Below are 25,673 nucleotides of genomic sequence, written 5' to 3' on the forward strand. Positions count from 1 at the left end.
CTATTTGCACAATTATTCAGAAGGCACAGTCATGGGCAGGCGCTCGACCCGCTAGGAGACCACCTATTTCTTTAGAATCTCTTCTAGATCTGTACCGGTATGTCTTATGTCTGAATACTATATCTATTTTTTTTTACACTTGTCTTACTGTAATAGAGGTATGAAATCTGCCATCAGAACGCCCTGACGTGCAAGGCATTTACTGGCTGACTGCATTAAAACATTCTTACTTTTAACAGAGCTCTTATTTTAGGCTGTGTAACAAACCGTATTCCCCCTCCACCCCGATGTGTGGGGTGATAATTGCCCTTTAATTGTAAGCTGTAGAAGGGGGGGTGTCTGTTTTTAATTTAAATATATACAAAGTTGAGAAAAATGTTTTTTGCAGCATTGTAGGTAATTGGCAAAATTGTGGTGCACCAGTAACAGTTCTACCCGCCAGACGGCAGCCCCGCGTCGGCAGCACAGCGCTCCGCCAGAGGGCAGCCCCGCGTCGGCAGCACAGCGCTCCACCAGAGGGCAGCCCCGCGTCGGCAGCACAGCGCTCCGCCAGAGGGCAGCCCCGCGTCGGCAGCACAGCGCTCCGCCAGAGGGCAGCCCCGCTTCGGCAAAGGCTGCACCAAAGCAATAGAAAACAATCTTTAGACCTCCCTGCATATCTGCTACCAGGAAAAGGACCCTTTGACGTTACCATTTTGGTTTTACACACATGCAGCCTTAAAGCACCAACAAAAGCCAAGCGTGTTGGTTTGTATCTGTAAAACACGCAAATAACCTGACACATTCATCACCTGTGAGAACCACATAAAGCCTTTTCTTGCTGTTCCATCGGGATAAAGTTGCCCTGCTGGTGTGTATAAACTGCATATCGAAACAGTCACAGATAAAACAATGCAGCGAGCGGAACCAACCACCAGTGTCAGGTTTAACAAGGCACGGCATCCGTCTTCTAACCCCAACACACCGGCGCGTCACTGAATGACAGATTCATTTGTTTCGTTCTTAGGAGTGAGCTGATCCAGTAAATGTATTAAAACGCTCAGTCTCTCGGTCAGAGGGGAGCTTCTGTTGGCCGTAGCCCGGAGGAGACTGGAATACACCTGCTTGTATATCTTCAGCGAGGTCTCCTCTTCGGTAACATTACTAGAAAAATAAAACAAAAAACTATCATATTTTATGTATTTGCTGGAATTACACACATCATTTTGTAATTTTAGGCAACTGGAGCATGCATTTCAGCTTTACAAATAGGTTTAACCCGTGCCTTATCACATATTTAAGTTTTTCTGTTCCTTGCTTATGGACCTTGTGACCGCTGCTGTATCATACCACGTTCTAGGGCAGAAGTGAGATCTCCAGAACATTGTTTTGTTTTTCTTTTAACTTTATTTAACATCCTCCATATTAAAGTTTCTTTTTTTTTTTTTTTTTACTTTTACATGGAGGATGTTAAATAAAGTTAAAACAAACAAAAGAAACGATGTTTCAATTTATGTCCAGGGCAGGGGCGCCGAGTGGTCACTCGTGAAGTTTTGCAGCAACTGCTCGGCGCCCCTCACTCTCCGTGACTCCGTCGCGGTGGCGGCATTTCACGCTGAGCGCCGGAATTATTCTGGTGCTCGGCTGTGAAGCGCGCATCGCGGCAGATCGGGAAGACGGACGCCTCCCGCTCCCACCGCAACGAGGTAAATAAGGTTAGGGAGAAGGGGCAGTGAGAAGGGGCAGAGAGAAGGGGATGGGGGGGTGCCAGGAGTAGTCCGCACAGGGCGCCATTACACTTAAGGCCAGCTCTGTACAGGAAGCACACCTTAGAAGCACAGGAAAAAAAGGTCAGGAAAAAAAGAAGAAGGGCAGGGGAAGTCAGAGCCAGAATAGTCAAAATTAATTTTTATGGCCAGAAAGGAAACATAACGGGAAAAATATAAATGCAAAAACATGTAAGCTCCAGATAACGCGTGTTGGTGCGATCGTACTGGGAGGCTGTTTGAGAGGTTAGGATGCAAACTGCAGCCATTGCACCAGGTCTAGCACCATAACCAGGAGTGAAATATGTTTATTGGCCTCAGCAAGAAAACAACCAACTTAAATTTTATGATGGAAACCTGTACACGAACCTAATTTAATCTGCAGATTGGTGATCTTGGCAGAAAATAACAGTGTATATAAAAGAGATAAAGAGATGTGCAGGTCTCCTTATATCATTACATGATAAACCTTTAAGCCGATGAAATACCGTATTTGCTCGATTATAAGACGACCCCGATTATAAGACGACCCCCCCAAAATCAAAATATTAATTTAGGAAAAAAACAAAAAGCCTGAATATAAGACGACCCTATAGGAAAAAAGTTTTACCAGTAAATATTAATTCATGTAAATTATTTTTTCATGTTTAATAAAAGCTATGATTGAGAAAAATATATTTTTTAAATTTCCTTTTATTTGCCAACCTGCCTCCCCCCAGTTATGCCACTCTGCCCCCAGAAATGCTTTATACCCCCCTATTTGCCACTCTGCCCCATGATATGCCTTATACCCCTATATGCCACTCTGGCATATAGGGGGTTAAAAGGCATATCATGGGGCTGAGTGGCATATAGGGGGTTAAAATGCATTTCTGGAGGTATATAGGCATATCATGGGGCTGAGTGGCATATAGGGGGTTAAAATGCATTTCTGGAGGTCCAGAAATGCATTTTAACCTCCTATATGCCACTCAGCCCCATGATATGCCTTTTAACCCAGCATGTACTGGCTGCCTTGGCTTGATAGGAGTGTGATTGCTGTTAGCAGTTTGATATAGATAGATATATATATATATATCTATATCAAACTGCTAACAGCAATCACACTCCTATCAAGCCAAGGCAGCCAGTACATGCTGGAACCTGGGGATGATAGTAGTGGGATTACAGCCTCCCTATGCCATGCTACAACCCCCACCCCCCTTACACATCCATGCTATCACACACAAGCACATTTAAATACTCATTCATTCCATTAATCACACATACTTCACACATTAAACACACATTAATCACACATACTTACCCAAAAACCCTCCCCCACCCCCTTACCTGAACTGCAGATCTCTCACTCGAAGACTTCTGCAGGGGACCGGCTGTAGAGCAACTTCTCTGGCCCCGCCCCCAGAGGAGGGAGGGGGAGATAGAGCTCTGTGAGGACGCTGCAAGCTTCCTGTCCTCCTGCTTCTAACAGAAGAGACGCTGCTCGCGACCGGTAAGCAGCATGGCCCCAGAAGACATTTTTTGGGGGGTCTGAGAAGACGACCCCGATTATAAGACGAGGGGTATTTTTCAGAGCATTTGCTCTGGAAAAAACCTCGTCTTATAATCGAGCAAATACGGTATCATGACACAAGAGAGCAGAAACAATTACCAGTTTGGACAATTACCCGAAACAACCATCTACTTAAAATGCACAGCGCTGTGTCTTCGTGAAATATCGTGTGTTCATATTGCCATCTTGTGGCTTCCCAGCTCCGGTTTATCCTCCGTTAAGGTGTGCGTGATATTCACTGAATGCGTTCTATAGCCGGGACCCCCGGTACTGTCAGATTCTGGGGGTGTTGGGATGTATGGATATTGCTATTCATTTGTCAGCATGTACTCTTTAAAGTATACTATATGCCGAATACTGGGTTACAAAAAATTATTTAAAAAAAATACACAAATAACCATACGGTTTATTTAATAAACGGCCCGTTAAGGATCTTTAATCCTCCGTTCTACACAATAAATCCTGTGCCGTCAATTCTTTCAGTGAACTGGATTTCCCGTTTGTAAAACCCAAGTGTTCCAAACGTATTCGGAAACCGAGTAGACCACCAACATCACAGCCTCGCAGACATTAAAACTATTAAAAACATTTCACGGGTACAAAAGCTTTGCCTAGATTAAAGTAAAAAAATAAAGAAATATACAGGTTTAGCAGCCCTGCTTCGAAAGAGGGAAATAAGAACACACGGGAAAAGCAAATCCTTATTAAGAACAAAGTACTTGATGCTGGATACGTTCTAATGAAATAGGACATTATTTATATGCAGATGAGCAAACCGTTTTAAGGATCTTAAGTAGCAATTAATATTTAAGCCCCTATACAGAACACTATTGTTCTTATTCTCTCAACAACAACATTCATTAATGGAGGTAAAGCTTCGGGATTAAGTCTTTATGTCTAAACGGTTAAGTGTCTTTCGTCTGTCAACCGAGGCTCCCACTTATAGCAGAACATCTCTCGCTGGGAGAATGTACTTTAATTCCAGTGCTTAGCAACAAAGTTAGAGAACATCAAAAGGAAACTTTCATCCAGAGATGTGCAAGTAGCCAAGTTCACGGCAGGTAAGTAGCGCGCGGGTGAAATTGCTTCCTCCGACCGCTGTAGGGCTGTCGGGCTGTCGGGCAAGCTGCAGGCAGGATTGCTGGCAAACGCAAGGATGCTCGGAGTCTACCAGGCAGCCATATTCATAGAATATTGCTACATATGTGCCAGCAGATAAATGAATCTTACCCTAAAGGAGCCATACGTTTAAATGGCCATAGACGGCTAGACTTACCTTATGGTTCTTGGTGCTGCGCACAAAACAAACGAGCACAAGGCTAAGACCCCAACACTGGAGAAGAAGATGAAGCACGAGCAGAGACAACTAAACCCCAATCTAATACAATGTACAAGGACTACTTCATGAATTATATGACACGGCTGATGAGGTCATTTACACGTATGCATTGGAAGCCGTGTCTCAAATGTACCAGTTACCTGTTTTTCTTCTTTGAGGAGGTCAGCAGCTTTACAAACTGCAGGAGGAGAAATGACAAGCGAGACTCGAAGATGTTAATGAGTTTCAGGACTTCTTCTTTGCTGAGACCGCCCGAGGTTTCGCCCGATGTCTCGTTACCGTCCTCATCTCCCTGAGAAAAAGACAAGTTTATTTAAAAACGTTATGCACGGCAGCCTCGGCTTAACATATATACATACATTTATACCTGCGCACGTATCCATACACGATGGATTTCAGTTTCGCAATTCAAAGAGCACAGAACCCCGTGGCTGTGAAGACCCGTTCAATGAGAGCGCCGGCATGAACTACATTAGCTTTTTCATAAGAGCTCATCCTTGGCTGACATTCAGCAGCAGCGCAGGCGGCTCACGTCTTATTTAAAAGAGCTTATCGATGTAATGCATTCATGTGCCTTTCTCCTCCGCAGAATCTTCACGAGCCATTTTTCAGAGCCGCGCGGATGGGGAAAAGAGCCGCTTAGTTAAATGCCACAGCACTCCTCAAAAAACACAGACGCGGCTCCTGGGAATATGCATTATGGGCATGGAATATGGATCAGTGGATTCTTATTATTTACGTAAATCTCAGACTTTAAACTTACAGATTCAAGCCCTTCACTCCAGAGGGCCACAATAAAGGGGCAAGAGAGGGCAGCATATTGCCGCATATGTTTTAAGCCAAATAGAGGAGAGAATATATTTGTAACTGAAAAAAATATATATTAAAGTGGCAGATCCACGGATACGTGCTACAGCAGCGTGGAACGTCACCTAAAACCAGAGCTGCGGGGCAACATGTGGCAACCCCTGGCCTTGGAAGGATTTCCACACAGGTTAGACCCGCGGGATGTTCCATCGCACAAAGCAGAAGCGACAGTTCATCCGCTCCAGCACACGCGGGGAACACAACGCATTATATTCACTGCGGGTATAACAGGCGAAGGCACCAGGGAGTTCAAATTTATGATCACATGGGAAAGGCTACACGGGGGTAACGCAGGAGAGAGCCGGGGCACGTGCATGATTTATACAAATCTGCCCTACAAAAGAATCACAGCTCAACACAGATGTCACCTGGGCTTAAAAATAACGTGAGGTACCAGAACGTACGGCTCTCCGAAGGAAAATACCATTAATTCTTACTACAACACAAGTTCAGCCTTTCAAACCATTTGGCACGTTTACCTTCCATAAACCAATATTTACTAATGTAACAACTGAGCAGATAACGGCAGAATTAAGGTGGATGGAGGGAAGGACAGCAGTTTAGCCCAATATTGCACACATTTTACCCATTTCAGTGTGTGTGTGGGAATGTGTATGTGTGTAAGTAAGTGTGAGTAAGTGTGTGTTACGATGGTAGTTTGCGTGTCCAGGGATGACGAACATTAGTGTGTGGGAATGTGTAAGTGTGTGGGAATGTGTAAGTGTGTGGGAATGTGTGTTATGATGGTAGTTTGTGTGTCTAGGGATGGTTGAAACATTAGCGTCCTGCTAACGAACATAAAAGATCTATGTCACAGAGGGCCAGAAATGAGAAGCTTTTGTATATATTGTTTTCTTTAAATCAATGCACAAATGGTCAAAGACTATTATAGGTAAAATGTTCTAAATAATATATACACTGACTCTGGCTAATTATATTTTGCTGTCTTATTGATATGGAACTTTATAAAACAAACCATAAAACGTCTCAGGGCTATTAGGGGAAATTAAACATGCCCATTAGTTTTTCTTTGTGGGATACAAGTGTTTTGCGTCGTACAATCTGTAACAGGAACTTAATGGGGTCCACTGGGGTCAACATTTGGAAAACAGATGAGAGATGCAAGCAACAGCCCCCAAAAGAACATCCCTAACAGTAAAATGCTGCAGTCAGCATATTTCAGCCTGCCGCTCGGCCCCGCAAACAGTTTGCTTACCTGCTTACATTCAGACACGAGCTCCTTGTGGATAACAAGAAGCGCACATTTCGCATTCATCATAATTTCCAACGCTCCATAGAGAGTCTTTAATTTCCCAGCGTTGCTGTTTTGACCTTAATTCAGGAAAAAAAAATTTTAGTCGGTATTTATTTTAGAGATTATTCAATTAAACTATTTTGCATCAGGAAGCAGAGATTTCTGGGAAAAGTTGTCAAACTTTCATATACTCCTCTAGATTGTAAGATGGTTTGAGCAGGACTCTTCTTAATCTATTTCTGTAAGTGAAATTGTTACATTATATACTACTTGTTTCGCTCTGTCTACCCAAAAACAAGGGTCACACGGATACCCCGCGGGGGGGGGGGGGCATTCCAGAGGACAGGGACAGCCCTTGAGAAATCGTGTAAGCGCGCATGAGAGCAAGAAATCAGAGGAGAGGATAGAAGGAGCTCATCGGATGAGGGTAGAGAGCGGTTAGGCGTGTATTTAGAGATGAGTGAGGAGGTGTAGAGAGGGGAACCGCTGTGAAGGGCTTTGAAAGCAAGAGTCAGGATTTTGAAATGAGGAGACGGGAGATGCTTGCACCATCGCCATTGAGGGAAACTGATGGGGGAATGTCAGCATTGGAGGGAATATGAGGAGCTTGGTTTTGGAGAGATTGAGTTTTAGGAATCGTGCGAACATCCAGGTAGAGAGACGCTAGACAGTTAGTAACTCCGTACTCCGCTTGTATGCAGGGTTAATGGGACAGTTTGCAACAGATAATTTTTCCTTCTTATGATTATCCTTTATGTAAAATGATGTAAAATGTGAGATTACAATGTATATGCACTTCAATCACTGTTCCAGTTTAATGCACTCACAATGGGCTTAAACAATGGCGTGCTGATTCTATAGCAAGTTACGGAGGTCTGCGATCCACGCAGCGAGGCTATTTCAGTCTGCGTACTGCGAGTGGCTGCCAACGCAGACAGGAATCGCACTTCGAATACAGAGGATATTTCTGAGTTTCGTTCAGTGGAAATTGATGGACGCTGGCAAGCGAATAGCAGCAAAATTAGGTTTCAAGCCTCTTGCTACAGATCCCAGCTAAATATAGGAATATTAGCTCTTAAATGTTATACTGTATGTTAACGTTCTAGCATACCCCTCCTAAATGTATTTCCCAGAACATCCCAGTTTAACCATGAATTGCAGGTAAAAATGACATGTCCAAGAATATCCAGTGTTTAACATCAAGTATGAGCAATATGCATTGCCCCAGGTATTATCCAAGTGCAGAAGCAATGGAGAACACTCCATTTTACATGTTATTACCGCACCGAATGATCATCCCCATAAAGCAGAATTAGGTTTATCGCGGAACCATCAATCACTAAGTGTATTAGGTGGCACATGTCTAATACTTAAAAGGGTTAACCATCCATCCATTTTGGCGCTAAGACTTCTATGTAGTCTCGCACGTCGGCAGGTGATATAAATGCAGCACTTACCAGACATCTGGAATTCAGCAAACGCGACTCTCTCCAGCTGCACGCGAAGCAGCTCGCAGGGAGCATCTCTTAAAAGCTGGAAGAGCTTGACGGCTTTGCCATAATGGAGATCGGCTAAGACCCGGTGCTGCTTGCGCAGGTGCTCATCGCCCACCTGTCGGAGAAAAGCACCGCGGTCAGGAAGCACCTGCGCTGCAAGCGAGGAGCAGTCACAGACACACAGAAGTGCTTTAGAACATCCAAATTACCCTTTCAAAGCGAACATCTGAATGTCGCAGCCAGAACAAGCTCAGCTGCGGCCATTAGAAGATCTTACAGCTTCCAGAAGCATTTTCCGGATACCGCAAACATCAGCAGCTCAGGTGCTCAATGCTGTTACACTGGAGGCTTTCATAACTGTGCCTCGACTGGCCTTTAAAAATCCCATTTCTGCCAGATGGAGGCCTTCATCATATTTAAATAATCATTACGCAGAAATGGTATTAAAAAGGTAAAAAAAAAATACAAAATGTACACTACCGCTCAAAGCTTTGAGGTGACTGAGCTGTTTTCATGGAAAGCGAGGACATTTCTAGCTGTAACAATTTGCAAAAGGGTTTTCTAACGATCAATTAGCCTTTTAAACTTATCAACATGCCACTGGAACACAGGAGTGATGGGAGTGATACACGATAGCGTATAACGGTAATTGACAAAGCCATTTCTTTTTCCTTTCTATAACTGGAGTGGACGTCCGGCCTCCAGTTAAAAAGCGAACCCGAGTAAAAAAAACAGTTACAAGGCTGGATCCGATTGTGGTTTTGCCTCCGACGTTTCAGCAGCACTGACCCTTTTAACGCTTAGCATCGGTACGCGTGAAGCGATCGGTTTGCGTACCTGGTTCCTCAGGGAGCTGTGATACATGGAAGCCAGTCTGTGATGAATGGTGGCGGCTCTGTACTGACACAACGGCTGCCTGGCAGACACCGTATCCACATCACAGTATTTCAGGGACTTCATCATAGACTCGGTGACTTCTCGCTCGATCTGTAGCGGCGGCAAAAACAGAGATTGTCATTCAAGGACTCTGACAGTATGTCACCAACACTTCTCGTATAAAGCCTCCGCGACTGAACAGATAAAAGCACAGAGCAAAGCATTGGGTAACAGAGCATCACAGTAAATCAAAGTGTACTACTGTAAAATAACGATAAATCTATACTCTCGTAAGGAGGCGCCCGTTTGGTTAATCCATTCTCTAGTGCAATTTTATGTTAAACTTCTCCAATTAGGTTAGTTGATAAAGTTCACTTCCATTGCCGTTCATAAGCTGTCTGAGAAGCGCACTATAGTGTTAATAAAATGATTTCGATGGGTTGGAGAGATGGGCTTCCCAAAAATCTTCTATGCCCCTGTTTACAGCTGCATTTCCATCACAGGTTCATTCCAAGAGAAAGATAACAGAACGCGGCGACATGAGACGTCTTTGGACAACCATCTCTACTGAAACACGCCTGGACCAATACTTTCTTTCATAAAGGGAACAACACTATGGTGGACTGATGGCCAAGAGGTAGCCGAAGCTACAGCTCCTATGACCGTCGATCGTCATTTAGGCTGGTTGGAGGTTCGTGGAGGATCAAGGGAAATGCCGCTTGCAATCCTTCCCATACAGGTCCGTGTGTTCTACTAATGCCTTACAAATAGCTTATCCATCTCTAAAAACCCCTTTTAATGGAAGCGTATCATATCACCGGTCCGTGGACCCATTATCCATAAGCCTCGCCAGCAACCAGTTCTGCACCGTCTCCGTTTATATACCTCATTGTAAAACTTCATTAAAGCTACAGAAATAAATACTGCCAATAATACTTGGAGAGTGGCATCTCTGGAACAGACACATACTATAATGAAACAAGTATAGGACATTAAAATAAATGCACAAATAGGGCAAAAATGATTTATACGTATTATAAGCATGTATGATGTATTCAGGAGCCGTGTCAGTGGAGGATTTTTATCCAAAATAAAGTAATGGTCTTTAAGGACGTCGTCAGATGAAATCTCAGTAAGCGCAAGCCAGGAATGCTAGAAGTTTGTGGGAATGACAAGAAAGCCAATGATTAAAAGGAAGCGAGGAGCACAGTACGTGTCTGATTAGAGAGCAGGGTGCCGTGTCCTTACAGGAGGCATTACGCACGTCTCTCCGCACATCTGCTCAGCGGCAAATTAAAGAACTGCTCAAGTACATAATCAAATACTGGAAGTCTGCAAATCAGGAAGACAGCTGATTGAGGCATTTCAGCGTTTACCGAATAATTAAATTGTGCCGATAATCAGGATGGCAGGGAACGTTCTCTACTCAGTAACATATCAAGCTTACAGAAATTACGTTCACGCCGCATTGTGAATGTTTAGCAGAAAGTGAAACCTTGTGTGTTGTATTCAAGATATCACACTCTGTACCCACCATACAGATGATCCAGCTATGAATTAAATGTAATGTCTCAAACGATGAACTTCTTCATGAGAAGGACTATAGCAGAGATCGCTAGGAGGGTAAAACAGCAGGGATGATACGATTGTAGACATGGTGACCACTTTGGTTCCTCTGGGGTTATATTTTTAATGTTTATTGAATTGTATTGTATTTGCTTTTTGCTTTCCCATCTTTTCCATAGTTGATGAGCTCCTTCATTTTGGCTTTATTTCACTTTCATTTAATGCGATTTAAAAAAATCAGAATCCAATGACTAAGACATGGTTAAAATTGTATATATGTGTTTGCTTCATTATATAAAACAAGTCAAAACAAGGAAATCCATTCACAAGTTGTTCACGTCATTGTTGATAAGTTTGTATACTACCCTCACTGTACTAGCAGTATGGAACGTGTGGAAAAAGAAAAGCCATTATAATTGTTTCCCGTGTGTTTTTTTTTTTTTTTTTAAATGGATTCAGGCACATGACCCTGCTAGACAAATTTATATAAATGAAAACAATTACCACTCAATTTAAAATCTTACCAGCCAGGATGTATTTACTGTGTGTGTAGCGTGTATGGTCAAAAAATCGTTAAAATATTAGCAGGAAAACGGAGTATATTGAGCAGCTACTGAAACCACTTTAAGCAGCATTTCAGGAGTCATCTTCCCAGTTCCACAAACTAAATTATAACACGCTTCTCTAATATTAGAGGTATCCCAAGGTACTTATTACATGACTAAAAGACATGTTCATTTGAGAAATCAACTCTGGCAAGATAAAGGCGTGAAGAAAAAAAAAAATCAGAATGTATTCTCCATAAACGATCTGCTTGTTGCACCATGGAAGAGGAACGCTAAAAAGCCTAAAAGAGTTTGGTGCATTCTGATCTCGAGTGGCAGCAGCCCCTCAGGCCACATAACTTTGTACATATCTCCTATACGTTGCTCAAAGTGGTTGTGTTGAAGACATCAGAGATCCTCTTGTAACCGGTGTATTGCCGGTACAGAAGGCACTACCCTAAGCCAGGTCTACAGCAGAACCCACCTTATATACACCACTAATGAGTTACAGCATAGTATCTACAGACTGCTTACCAAAAAAAATGATTGTGAAATACAAGTAAAAACAAAAATAACTTCCCTACATAATGCAAAGTAACAAAAAACGGAGGAGCACAAATGAACATGTTTTTCCTCCCCCTAAGGAACTTTGCTAAAACTATAGCATGCAGGACAATCCTTAAAATTACACGTCTTTACCTGCTCCTGGGCTTTGCGGGAGAGAGGAGCGTAATCCTGCAGCTGGGTGGCCATCGTGAAATATGTTGTAGAAAGTTCCCAATACACAGAATCCCAAACAGCCTGATGAGCCTCTCTTTTACTCAATGATCTCAATGCCTTCTGATAGTAATCAATAGCCTGTAAAGCAAAAATGGGGCAACGTTACCTCGCCATTAGTATAATGAGACAGAAAGTTTAATTTAGATGAAAAAAAAATTCTCTAAGATTTGTTCCATTCCTATATCTCGAGTAAAGACATCTTCAGTTAAAATAAAACCGTATGCCCGTACACATGCCAACAGGGGCAACAGGTCATGCGCCTCCACTATACATGAGCCATCTTTTAAAATTTGAATGTTTAAAAGTAAAAAGGTGGTCGATTTAAGTATGAATTTAATCTACTTGATATTCCTCACCTTATTATAGTACAAAGCTTCCTCTGGAGAGAACTCCCCTCGTCTGGCATCATTTCCACAATGCGCTTGGGCACAAATCCGCATTAGTCGCCCCATGTTGCAAAGCAAAAGGGCAATGTTTGTGGCATCCCGGATCGATTCAAAATTAAGGATTCCTTTTTCGAAACAAGAAAAGCTCTTCTTCCACAAGTCCTGCTCTGCACTTGACACAGCTTTGTTTCCTAAAAGAAAATTGCAATAAAAATGATAACTACAAATAGTAATGAAATATGTTGTGATCATCCAATGAACAAAATGTGATTATGCAAGTTTATCAGAGAAGCGAGGAAAATGTTTCATTCTCCATTGGAATAATTATACTCCGCTACATAATAACACAAACAGAGAAAAGTCCTCTCTCCAAACACAAGGACCCAGGAAAACGAAATGTGACTCTGAACAGAAATTCAGTGAACATAGATCACATTTCACAGCCTTCAGGGCTCTAACTTGGGCCATGCAGTCTGCAGGACGCTCTTGGTCAGTTCCAACACCAGGAGTGGGCAAGTGGCTAAGCTCCAGATGCCGCTGCATTATAACGGCAGACATCTGCTATCGCACATGGCACTGCGTTAACGCTCCCCCATACTCCATTCCCACACGTCTGGCATTATACCGACGTTCTATTATTGATCCGATACAGCTGCTGGAGCTGCAGGCGGTGTTCGAAGAATTGCTTTCCGTCTCCGCAGTGAAAGCTTAACTGTTTCAGACAGCTTCATGTGACATGATGTTCCGCTTACAAATCCCAAACTTTTACCCTCTCACATGTCAAAGTATCATAGAGTAAAGAGTCAAAAGTAAAGAATAGAGATCAAAGCACAGAAAAATTTAACAACTCGTAAAAGAAAACATACATACAAAGGGGAAGTTTTATGGTATATAAATTACTTTTACAGATCTAGTCAACAAAAGGCTCTTTAAGGAATTAATATACCGCCAGGAGAAAGAAGGTGGGAAGTTACAGCCATACTAAGGCTACTAGTTTGAAGATGTATCTACAACTAAAATATATGTTTGCATTCCAATACGGCTTTATAAAGACAGGGCCTTTATATTTAAAGCTCTATGCAGATCAGAACTACATTTACGCAACTTGAATGACAACCAACGTCACTCGCCGAATCAACTCAAACTTACCCATTCTTTCAGACTGCAGCGCTGCAGCTTGGTTCATATAGAACACTCCAATTTCATTCCGGATATTACCGAGCCTTTTCATTACCTGCGTGTGTTGATCTGGACTTTGGTTCTGTAAATGTGCGAACAGCAGAATCTCGTTGGCTGCCTCGTAGCACTTGCAACTAACCGAGAGCTGACATTCCACGTCATTGGTTAAGTCAGTTGCCCAGGAAAATCCTATTAAATGCAAGATTATTAATCAAATATTCTGCGTACATGGTGCAATTTAACCCTTCCAAAACATTTTGAAGGGAAACACAAGTTCATACATTATAGAAACATCAGTAGAGAAATAGTCTTGAATTAATTGAACTTTCAAACAAGCACACACATACCCCTATTTAACCTATATAAGGAAAAACAGAACTTATTTAGGTCACTTTAGAAATCCTGTGCAAAGATCTGGACCACGATCCCCGATTTAACATATATCATAGATATCACTGTATTCACCTTGGCAGCTGGACTCCCTTTGAAGACTGTGCAGGATCTCCTGGTCATCTCTTGTCTGGTAGTTGTATTCCTCAAAGTATGCAGCTCTGTTACTCGCATTCTGAGCCAACATCAACTGTATGTCCCCACAAAGGGTCAGGTACTGACACAGCAGAAGCAACACTTCGGGGACGATGCCAGTGCACAAGCAGCTGTAAGCATCTACGGAGAAGATACACATCACGGCAACATGTAAGTCAACCGCCAACACCAGGCTTTACCCCCAGGACACTCAGCTCACATGTATTTGTAAGAGACACACAATGCAACGGAACATCACGGCCGTTCACCAAACACAAGATGTCTTGTGTTTGTTGAAAGAAGCATCTACCCAGGGTCCCATTCAGGTTAAAGATGCCACATTTGAAAACATTTCTATAAGAAACCCTGCACGTGTATCGAGTACAAAACAAAATTACCTTTGGGGTAAAGAAAGAAAAAATCAATGAGAAATGACAGAGGTAAATCCAGTCACTTGGCATATCTGTGTTAAGCATTAAACACGGCATGAACTCTGCCACCTACCGTGACACTGTAACGCCAGCTTTATGTATCTTAATGCCCGGCCGTACTTCAGAAGACTTGTTGCTGCATCCGAGAGCACATAATAAGCTTTGGATGCTTTAAGAATGAGCTGGAGCTTCATTTTAAACTGCCAGGTGCCAGGTAAAATCCCAGATCGACTGGAACACTTATTTTCCGAAGATCCCACTAAAAGAGACAAAAATGAGAGAAAGGCAAGCGAGTCTAAGAAAAGCTGAAATATTTAAAATTGGTTAAAGAGATATTGTAAACTCTACAGCCATTATTAATAAACGTTATACCCTATATAACCAGTGACCTAACTCTCCTCACTCCACACGTATAGGGCTGCAAGAACCATACAATGAGTAGCAGCTGTTTGTGACAAGGCCAATATTTTCAACCAAAGTAGTCTGATCACCTCCACTACGTCCAGAGAGTTAAAGGGATCAGTATGTATCTTTTGATCCACACATTAAATGCTTGGCTAGCACAGTCAATATATCTTGCCATTAATGAATGTGTATATGCAGCACGTTAAATACTGAAAACAAATGTAAAAGCGTTTAATTTTTACTTTTGTGCAGGAACAGGGTGATCTGCTTCTCGAGGCACTCGGCGCTAACATCATCAGCAGACTCATCCTCGTATTTGAGGGGAATCGGAGTGTTTGGGTCAGCAGCAGGCAGCTCTCCTTCCTTTTTAACACTGCTGTCTACACATTTCAAACCCTTAAAAGAAAATAAAAACAACATTTAGTATCCAATTCTTGAGAAACGAAGACTTACATAAAGTTTGACACCAGATAAGAACCATTTTGGCACGTCTTGGATTCAGCACAGCCATGCGTCTACCTTGTGCATTTTTACATTTTCTTACAGTCGCTACCGCTTACGTTTCAACTTATTTATTACCCGCTCAGTTAAATAGAACTTTGTTACTTACCTCCAGAACGTAGCCGAGCACTACTCTGCACCGCTCCTCCATGTCGCTGCAAACGGGAAAAGTGCAGCTAGGCTGCAAAAGTAGGACAATTATTAAAAATACATGGCATTGAGGAAACAGGAGAAGTAAATAAAACATTAGTAATCGAAGCCATAAACAATAGATATGAAATGACTTGCAATATAATAATAATTTGGTAATGAATACACTACAGTGATTTTAGTGTAACTAAAGTGGGGTAACAAATGTTTAAAAATTGTATTGGTGGAAACTGCAAAAAAAAAGGTAAATGGATACCAGGGATCATTTACAAGTCATGTTATGTGCATATTGATTCATTACGTGGAAATATTAAATAGACATATTGCAAGGACCGATCTTTTTTCCCATTTTATGGTTAAAAATACAAAACGCGTGACTGTAAATGATCCCTAATATTTCCTTCAAGACCCAGGCAATGCTTCCCCCTTTGATACAGAGGAGGGTTTACCCTGATCTGATGGGTGGACTTGTACTTCTCGGGAACAGACAGCTCCCTCACAGATTTAATAACAGCAACAGCTTTGCAGTCCTCCGTCACATTAGCAGACGGACCGAAGGACCCGTTTTCGTCGCTATCGGCCATTTCGTCTTCCTCCTCTTCGCTGTAACTTTCATCAGAGTTCCCATTAGATTGCGCCTCGCCACCTTCCTCCTTCTTTGGTTCATCCAGCTGGAAAAGCTCTGAAAGCATGAAGTTGGCTGAAGCAATGATCTTCCAGAGAAGAAAGAAAACATTAAATGATTAAAGCCGTGTTCAAACAGGTAAACGGTTACTAAGGACACAGAAAAGGACTAATTATTTCGAAATGTGTTGCCTATTGGCTCCTATCCTTATTTCTGGGCACAACTTAACCGGCAGAGGTTCAGATTTTATGAACGCAAGTCACTGGCTCTTCTCGATACTTGGGCTACAATATTTCACAGAGATATATTCAGATCCAGTCTGGGGTTTACTACAAAGAACTCAATATAATGCTTACTTGTGGATGTCTCCCTTTATCCACCAACTTTAAGCAGTTTAATAACAGCGTGCGGATAGTTCCATAATGTTTCCGATTCTGGTTTTTCTTCATCATCATGTTACACGCCACCCTTAAAAAAAATAAAAATAAAAAACAGGGAGGGAGTCAATCTTTTTTCAGGATTGTGAAAGTGAGGACATTTGTCAGACGTAGTGGAAATATTCGCTTGCTAAGCGGCATGTGGCTTGTAACAGCTAACTGGGTCACTTCCGCACACGACGAGCTGTGCATTTGGACTCTGCCAAGTCTCACTGTGACTATAAAGATTTTACAACGTTAATGCATCATGATAAATATTTAAAATGTTATTTCGCAGACGCCAATGCTTTAGAGATTACGGGTTTGTTTACAAATGCACTCGGGGGAAATATCACAACGTACACAGATTACAAATACCTAAAAAGTATTAAAGCCTCTAAGGTTTTTATAGATATTATTAGTGGAAAGGGATTGAGAGATGGGTTTTAATTACTGAGCTCATAAGCAGTTAATTATACCGCGGCGGGCCTTTCTACGTCCTGCTGAGCTGCAAGACACCGTAATTTACATCAATTTCCTCTCTCATGCAATCAGAAACATCATAACCCGCTCATATACAAAAGAATTTTAATGCAATCAACAAAAAGGAGTTTTAATGATTCAACTTTCATCTTCTACATTCAAAACATTTAAATGTTATGTCTCATTTTGCCACAATCTCAACTTTATCTTTCAAGGTAATAGGATTATTATTAGATAAAGACTAATGAATCCATTGTTTGAAGTATGTAGTAAAATGTGAACTAATTGTGTAACAAGAAAAACTACTAATGTGGTCTACAACTCCCATCATGGAGAACCAAAAGATCACATACAACGATGAGCTATGACACCTCCTGCAAAGTGCATGTTTAAAATTTCCAAGATCCCACGAGAAATCTTAGAGATTTGAAAGGGACAGTAAGAAAATATTTTTTTCAGGGATCGGGGGAGCACTTTGTTTAACTCTCTAATTGTCTTATTTCACTGAATGCTGCTTCACTCTGAAATGCTGCTCATTCTATCCCAGGGCTTAACAATTCATTCTTTCGCATCTACAGGATTTATGAATGAACCCTATCATGGCCTATCTGGCCACTTACACATTAGACCACACACGCTAACATGCCACTTAAAGGGCCAGGGGGAGGCTTCACACAGAGGGCTTGTCGGCTTTTTCAATAAATCATGTCGATAGGAAAAACAACACAAATGCCTTTACCTATTCATTACTCAGCATTGAACCTCATGGAAGAGAAACCTACGGTTTCCCATGCCTAAGGGTTGGATCTTCGTAATGCATAGTTAAGGCATGTAAGTAAAGGTCTGTTTTACTTTTTCATCCCAATACAATTCAGTTTTGTAAATAAAACCTGAAGCGAGGCAACCAAGTTAATTTACAATTGACTTGTAACGAAATAATTAAGTTCCACCAGTAGAGTTGATAAAAAGTACTTACTTGTAAAGTAGGATGGCTACAGGCATAGTAAACGGATTTTGATATTTATCTTCAGTTTCTTCACAAAGTGTTGTAAGATCGTAAAGTTTAACTATATCGCTGCCACTCGCTGGGAAACAAACAAAAAAAACACATTACGAGATATTAGTGCTTAAATGTCTGCCTCTACGAGCATAGAACACAGTTGGGTTTCCGTGTTGAAACCATTCATTAGTGGAACGCACTGGCTATGTAGGTTAAGCATGATCTCGGGGTCTGTTATCACTCGTAACCTCATAGAAAGCCAATAGGTAAGCTATTCAGTGGAATCGCGTGTACCCCGTGTATCGCGTGTACCGTATGTCAGAGCATGCATATGCAGCACGGCGTGGAGGTACAGCAAAGTAAGGGTTAAAGAATGAAAAAGTGTAACAAGGCCATCCTGGTGCAACACGGCACTAACTTCCTATTACAGGTTTCATTAAAAAACGTTCTATTTTTTCCAAACCATTTAAACCATGTTCTGTTGTATTTAAACCTCCCAAAAGGAATTACTGTCACGTATGGGTGCTTCCGAGAAGTGGCAGGACTTGCAGTAAGGTCCATTTGGAACCTACTCTCCTGCGTCCCGCAGAGCGGCGATTTGTTTATTTTTTTTACCTTTAAATAGCCAATATGTGTGACCTTCTTTAGTACAATTCGACTTCAGAAAAGATAAAATATTCTGGGCAATGTCTTTAATCACTTTTGTGGAAAAATTTGAGTTTTCCAGATTAGGGATATCTTCAGTCTTAATCATCTCATATTTCTGCGAACACAAAAGACAATTGTATACGATGTATGTATATGATACATATATAATCTTTAAATGAAAGCCTCACACATACAACAACATATATATATATCTCTCACATACACACGCATTCATATACTGTATGTCTATGGGCATTCACATTGCCAGCAGTATACACGCTGCAGTCTAAGATGCAAACAGCTCGGAAGTACAGACACACACAGCTATGTGAAGTCGCACAGACACTTGGCGCTACTAAGTTACTGCCTCTGTGTTTTCTATGATAACCAAAAGTTATTTGTATCTTACCTGCACAATACCATTTACATGAAAGCACATAACAAGTTCCGGAACATTACAGATCAGATTGTCCAGCCAGTAATCAATCCCCGTAAGCACATTGATAGGTTTATTGTTATCCCTTTAAAGAAAAGAACACAATCAGTTCATTGTAATCCATTAATAATAATCATAATAATAGATAATCATAATAATGAGTACATTTGGTTATTACACCTAAGGGCTACTCCTATTGGACAGAAGGAGAGCAGTGTGGAATGACACAACCACCGGATGTAATATGATGTAAAATAATAAGTAGATAAAGAGGAGCCTCATACGAGTAAAAATAAATTTATGTTACAGCAGAGAACTGCATTCAAGATTACCAACCAACCAATATTCACGATATTGTAAGGATTTAACCTCTGTAAGAACGATGAAGGATCCAGGAGATGATAGAAAGTACTCTATTACGTTACATGCTTACATTGATGTCTGAAATAATCCCGGACAGTTTGGGCGATGTACAAAACGTGTGCTAGATCTCAAACTTGCACCCCAGCCTTGTTTCAAAGCGAAGTAGAAGAACGCTCCCACCAAGCAACGTGATTCCTTTTAGCAAACTACACAGCGTCGCTGATACATTTCACACCAGAGGGATCGGCTTTATTTATTTCTAGTCCCCCCAAAACCATCACATTGATGGGGCATCCGCAAATTAAATTAATAAACCGCTACGCAGAGTGCAAACTCACAGACACGATGCTTTCCCGCAGGCTCACCTGAGACGCAAGCTAACAGCAGGGTATCTCCCTCCTCCAAATATTGGCATATTGGAGCCCACTAACATATGGATATCTTCAAAGGTCCAAAGGATGTTCCTAACAAAATCATTCTTAAGGCCCTTTAATACAAATAGTGGGGGAATAAAAAAAAAAAAGAAAACACAAAAGAAAAATTATAAAAACAGGACATACGAATGAAAATAACCAAATATGGTGAATGCATAAACTCAGAATGGCAAAACAACAACATGAGAGGAGATGAAATAACTACTGTGATCAGGTGCATATGCCAGTCTGGTGTGAACATTCATTCTTGAGCTGGGGAACAATGGGATTTTGCTAGAGTTTTTCATAACTCGTACCTGGCTGTCCTCCCTGTCATTAAACAGAGCGGGCAGACTTTGTTCTGTGGTGGCCAAATGCCCCATTACATATGGAGGCTCAAGGGTCACACTTCCCTGTGAAAAGCGCAAGCACACAAGATGTAAGGTGTAGGAGACGACGCATTTCACGATTATGGAAAACGCTCCCCTGTAACCGCCGCAACGTGGCAGGGCTGAGCGCTGCGGCAGGGCTGGGCCAGTTTTCAGACACAAACAATTGCATTTATAAAAACCGATGCTGTGGTCTACTTTAAAACAAAGTGTGCAACTATAATTTTACATCTTATCCTAGCAAGGAAATGTATTCATATAGATTAAAACCAACAACTGAAACTAATATATAGTGAAGTCACAGACATGCATATCATAGGAGAAACTACTCAAGTAAAAAAGGAAAGATGGCTTGGATACACTGCTAGCAAATACTCGCATAGTAACAATATCCTGACACGAAGAGATATAGATCTATATATATATATATATATATATATATATATATATATAGATATATATCTATATCTATATATATAGATAGATATAGATATATAGTTTGCGGTGACAGGGAGGACAAAACATCCTCATTAAAGTAGTGATGTATACAATGAGCTAGAAAAGAAAAATATATATTATATACTGTGCAATATATATATATTTTTCTCTCTTTTCTACACATCACCACTTTTTTGATGATATATAATTATCTGAATAAAAAAAAAAAAAAGCTAATAATGCCTCCAAAATAATTGTAATTATTTTTTGTAATTGTGTAATAAAGCTGTTAGAACTGAACAATATAATAGGGTAAGTGTGCACTCAAATAGCTTTAATAGTTCAGACACAAATGTATTTCCATGACTCTGTAAAGACAGGTAGAGACTACTACCTGTTAGATGCACTTATCAAAAAGCTCAAATGCATCAAAATTAAATAAAAAACTCACATCAACAATTAAACTACAAGAAGAGTTACAATCAGATCACGAGTAAACCCAACGTGTAGTCAAAGACTTGTGTTTCACCTGATTGGAAGCTCCTCCATCTTCCGATACAGAAGGCAGAGTCTCAAACTGAGCCGGCCAAGACACGTGTTCTTCTTCAGGCGGAGAAGCCAAATCCTCTCTTTCGCCGGGATCATCTGGAGGAGAGGAAACCGGCTCTGCGGTGTCATCGCCATTAATACTAGTGGAGTGGAAACAAAGAACTTATGCATGCAATACTTTTATGCAGGAGCAGACATTAAATAATACTCTATATGAACCCCTGTATGGAATTTTTTGAAAAGTATAATATATATATTAACTCCAAGCTCCGCAGTGTTCTCAAGAAGCTTATATTTGATTAATTACAACTACGAGTCATTCGCTCCTACCGCACTACATGGTACAAGAAGTGACATGGGTCTATGCTTCTTTACCCAGGAGCCACCCGATTACTAAAGCGTTCCAGTTTTTACCTGCACCCTGGACATCTTACTCTGCACCGTGGCATAGTACTGAAAACTAATAGAAGTTTTGTGAATACTACAAACCCTCACCTGTAATATAAAAACTTGGAGAGAATGGCTTTTTGGTACCAATGTTCTTTACTCTTTTTCTTCCTCTGCCACTTCTGATCCATCAGCCGTTGATAAAACTCTTTCAGCCACGTCCAGTCCCCAGTCTGGAAGATGACAATGATCAAGAGTAACTTAACTGTTATATGGACTTAAGCTGGATGATGGATACGTTGCCCACATAAAAAGAATGCACTCTTATCATGGCTCCTCACGCTGCTTCCGATATCGAAGCACAGTTGCAAAAGAGCTAGTCCATACAAATGGAGTACGCAAAGGCATCCACTTTGCATGCTGGCTGCCATTATGCTACTCATTGTATAGCACTGCTGACAATGATGGTGTATATAAAACAAATAATGCCACAGTGACAAAAATATCAATTAAGAATTTCCATTGGCAGCTCTTTAAATTTGGAGGCCATTATGTTCCTATGTTGTCATAGTAATCAATGCAGAGAACTGTCAGTAATGACTAGGTACTGCAGTAAATTTGGAAACTCACCTGGGAGGATCTCATGAAGAGCTCCTGAATGTCCAGCTCATCGAGCAGCAAAGTCCTCCCGATGCGATGAACCGCCATGCTCACGTGCGACTTGCTGTACGGAATCTTCAGGAGCTTTTTGATATTCTGCAGGACAAGATTTGGCATTAATTAGGATAGAGGCGCGTGGTGCAAAAGAAAGCCTCGCTCCACTTATGGCAGTTTGAGATTTTAAACACACATACGTGTTAAGGTTCTTATAGCCCGACAGCCTCAGACAGACTCCAAAACACTAACAAACCGAGGAAATCATTTTAACGTTATCAAACCGGCTCTGCATAATAAAGCTTCCAGGTATTTATTTCATACAAGAACTGAGCGAGTGCAATTGAAGTTCTAAATCCAAACAAGACCAATAAATATCAAATATCCGTTTTCTGACTGTTTTTCTGGATAAACTTCTTGTTTTTCTGCCCATGTTACGACCTCTGGCCTTAAAAGGAACCCATAATCTAATTCTTACACATATATTTTTACAGACGTTTGCTTAAATGGAGTGTTAAGAAACGGCGTTAAATATACAATAGGCGTGTTTAGATTTCATCTTCCATGTATGTTTATCCAATATAGTAAGACAGTGTGGGAGGACAGTATGCTGTCAGCCCATGTTTTAGCATAATATAATATTATTATCTTTAATAAACCAAGTCTCAAATACACCTTTACCAAACCTTTGAAAAGATACTTAATGAATGAATCAGTGAGCCGCTCACATACTTAAATGATCAAGAGTAATAAGGGCACAGATAACAAAAAATAAAACTTCTCAAAACATAAAAGCGCCAATTAGATTTTTTCTATAATGCTAGGATACACATTTAAGGGTTTAGGAGTTCTAATGGATTCTGCTTAGTATATATATTTTTTGTAGATGGGACACACAGCTTAACCCACGCCTCTGGTTACTTCTAAGCGCTACGATACTCACCTCGGAATCCGCCACCACATCCACTTCCTTTCCAACAGACTCGATGAAATCATACGCCATCCCAAAGCTGCAACGTATACAAGAAAAGGATCAACGGGATTTATCAGGATAACATCCAGGTTCAAATAGCTGGAAACGAAACGATCAAACGCTATTCTAGACTATAAAACCGTCCCCGTATAACATACAGGAACACGCCCACCCCGTACTACATACAGAAACGCGACCGCCCCACCCCTGTACTACATACAGAAACGCACCCCCCCACACACACATACCGTATTAAGGGCTTTACCTTGAGAAGGGTTTGCTCTTTTTGCTGCCCCCCAGGATGGTGGGACCGAGTTTGGCATTTTCTCGCAGCCAGTTAGCCGGCGGGAGCTTTAAATCCGTCTGTTCCTGAAGACGGGCGAACGCCGTAGCTGGCGGGGCAGAGGAGTATTTGACAATAGCGCGGCTTTTTACTTCATTGCCCCCAAGAGACGCCGTGGGCTCCTGTAACAGTTCATACACAACATAAGCTTCCAAAACAGGTAATTCTTACATGAAATGCATACTAATGCGATCTGTCCTGTGGCAACCGAGAACTCCACTGCAAGTAAGAGCCATTCTTTATTATTATTATTATTTAATATAGCGGCACCAAATTCCGTAGCGCTGTACAATGAGTAGACAGGACATAACAAGTAGTATGTAACATAACAAATGACTTACAGAAACAACAGGTGAGGAGGGCCCTGCGCAAAGGAGCTTACAATCTAGAGGGAGTGTATTACAATAGGTAGAAGTGCCGTTGTTAGGGACGGAGAAGCCAAACTAGTGAAAGTATTGCAGGAGAGGGACTGGGGAAGGTGAGCTGAAGGAACATGGAGGGCGTTAATGTGCGTTGTTGTAAACATCCTTAAAGAAGGGGGTCTTGAGGGATTTTTTGAAGGAATAAAGGCACGGAGAAAGACTGATAGACCGGGGGAGGACATTCCAGAGGATAGGGGCATTACTTTGGTCTTCATACCCTATGAAAGGAAAATGAGGGCAGAAGTAGGTGACCCCAGGGTTAAGGGATTTGCAACTTTGGGATTAATATGTAGAGTTTTTCGTGGTGGCTGAATGCAAAATGAAATGGAGGAAGGTTGAATAACTCCACGGTTAATTGCCCCAGAGAGACCGTCCTTTGGGGGGACTCCACGCCATGAAATACACAGCGGCCTCAGCTACCGCAGACTGTCGCTCCCATCCATAACGTAACAGGGTAATCCAGAGCGGATCTCTTTGGGTCCACAATCACTGACACCCCACATCCCTGCTATAACATAAAATCCCACCCAAACTTTAGACTTCTTCCGCCGGTAATTACTTGGCTTGTTGAGAGTTGCAGAGTCTGTTGCACTTCTGCTGGGAGGCTGTTCAGTCGTCTACCTGCCCATTTGTTCTGATGTAAAGACTTAATCACCTCTTGGCTTAGATTCAGGATAGCTTCATGTCTATCCCACACATGATTACATTCACTCAATGTATTAGCCTCTATCATTTCTGCTGGGAAGATGTTCCACTTATCTACCACCTCACAAAAGAAATACAAAATAAGGACTAGCGATTACTACTAGTGGCTATTCTATTCATGTAGCACTTTAGAAAGTTAAAATGCACAATTGCCCCCCAGGCTACCTCTATAATGCCAAATGCCCCCCCAAGGCTACATGTTATTATCGCAGGGTCCCTGTCAATGCTCCACTACATGAAGACAGCTGGCAGTGAAGATGATAAACAGCGTCCAGACAGACAGCTTTACCTGGGCACACTCCTTGCTGTCCTCTCCCTCCGAGGGGCTGCTGGGCCCCCAGTCTCCGGAGGACTCTCCGAGCTCCATGCCCCGTGAATCCGCTGTCCCCCAACCTTCCCTTCTGTGCACAGCACCTGGAAACTTCCAGACCGCTTCCTACCCAAGCCGGAAATGATCGCCTGGACCCGCCCCGTTTTCTGGCACCATAGAGTATCAGAAGATGAGATAGACGGACTGAGTCTGCCCGGTTGCGTCTGGCATTCTCGTTGTTCCTCTTTACGTGGGAAGACAGTATGCTGTCAGTCCATGTTTTAGCATAATATTGATCTATTATTATTAATAATAATACGTGCATTATTATATTATTGTTTATAAATATTAATTTATTACTATTATTATATTATTATTATTTGCCAATTCTATTCCTGTAGCAGTGTAGAAAATTAAAATACTTGGTGTTATTTTTAAAGGCAGTGACATTTAATCATTTGTGCAGTGGTCGGGACAGTGTAAGGGTATATAAGGTACTGGCGTCTATAGGCAGTGTA

General features: G+C 41.6%; 2 protein-coding genes across 3 annotated transcripts in view; both read right to left on the bottom strand.

The window, feature by feature from the left end:
- Positions 1-25,673, bottom strand: part of BCCIP (BRCA2 and CDKN1A interacting protein) — an 88,539-nt gene that overhangs the window by 56,302 nt on the left and 6,564 nt on the right. The window lies entirely within an intron of this gene.
- On the bottom strand, positions 646-25,272 carry EDRF1 (erythroid differentiation regulatory factor 1). Of its 2 annotated transcripts, XM_053450938.1 has the most exons (25): positions 25,135-25,272; positions 23,641-23,840; positions 23,346-23,412; positions 22,379-22,504; positions 21,857-21,981; positions 21,342-21,501; positions 20,303-20,398; positions 19,938-20,059; positions 19,183-19,294; positions 18,741-18,888; positions 18,102-18,210; positions 16,583-16,694; positions 16,051-16,314; positions 15,561-15,632; positions 15,193-15,346; positions 14,619-14,804; positions 14,055-14,255; positions 13,560-13,778; positions 12,381-12,601; positions 11,944-12,102; positions 9,095-9,244; positions 8,219-8,372; positions 6,723-6,838; positions 4,780-4,931; positions 646-1,143 (listed from the first exon to the last, which is right to left on the bottom strand). In XM_053450938.1, exons 1-25 carry the CDS (start codon positions 25,210-25,212, stop codon positions 972-974), a joined length of 3,675 nt encoding a protein of 1,224 aa, XP_053306913.1. In that variant the 5' UTR covers positions 25,213-25,272; the 3' UTR covers positions 646-971. The 2 variants fall into 2 exon arrangements, with proteins under 2 accessions (XP_053306913.1, XP_053306912.1); XM_053450937.1 differs by lacking the exon at positions 20,303-20,398.

The sequence above is a fragment of the Spea bombifrons genome, chromosome 11 (assembly GCF_027358695.1).
Source record: "Spea bombifrons isolate aSpeBom1 chromosome 11, aSpeBom1.2.pri, whole genome shotgun sequence".
Lineage (NCBI taxonomy): Eukaryota > Metazoa > Chordata > Amphibia > Anura > Pelobatidae > Spea > Spea bombifrons.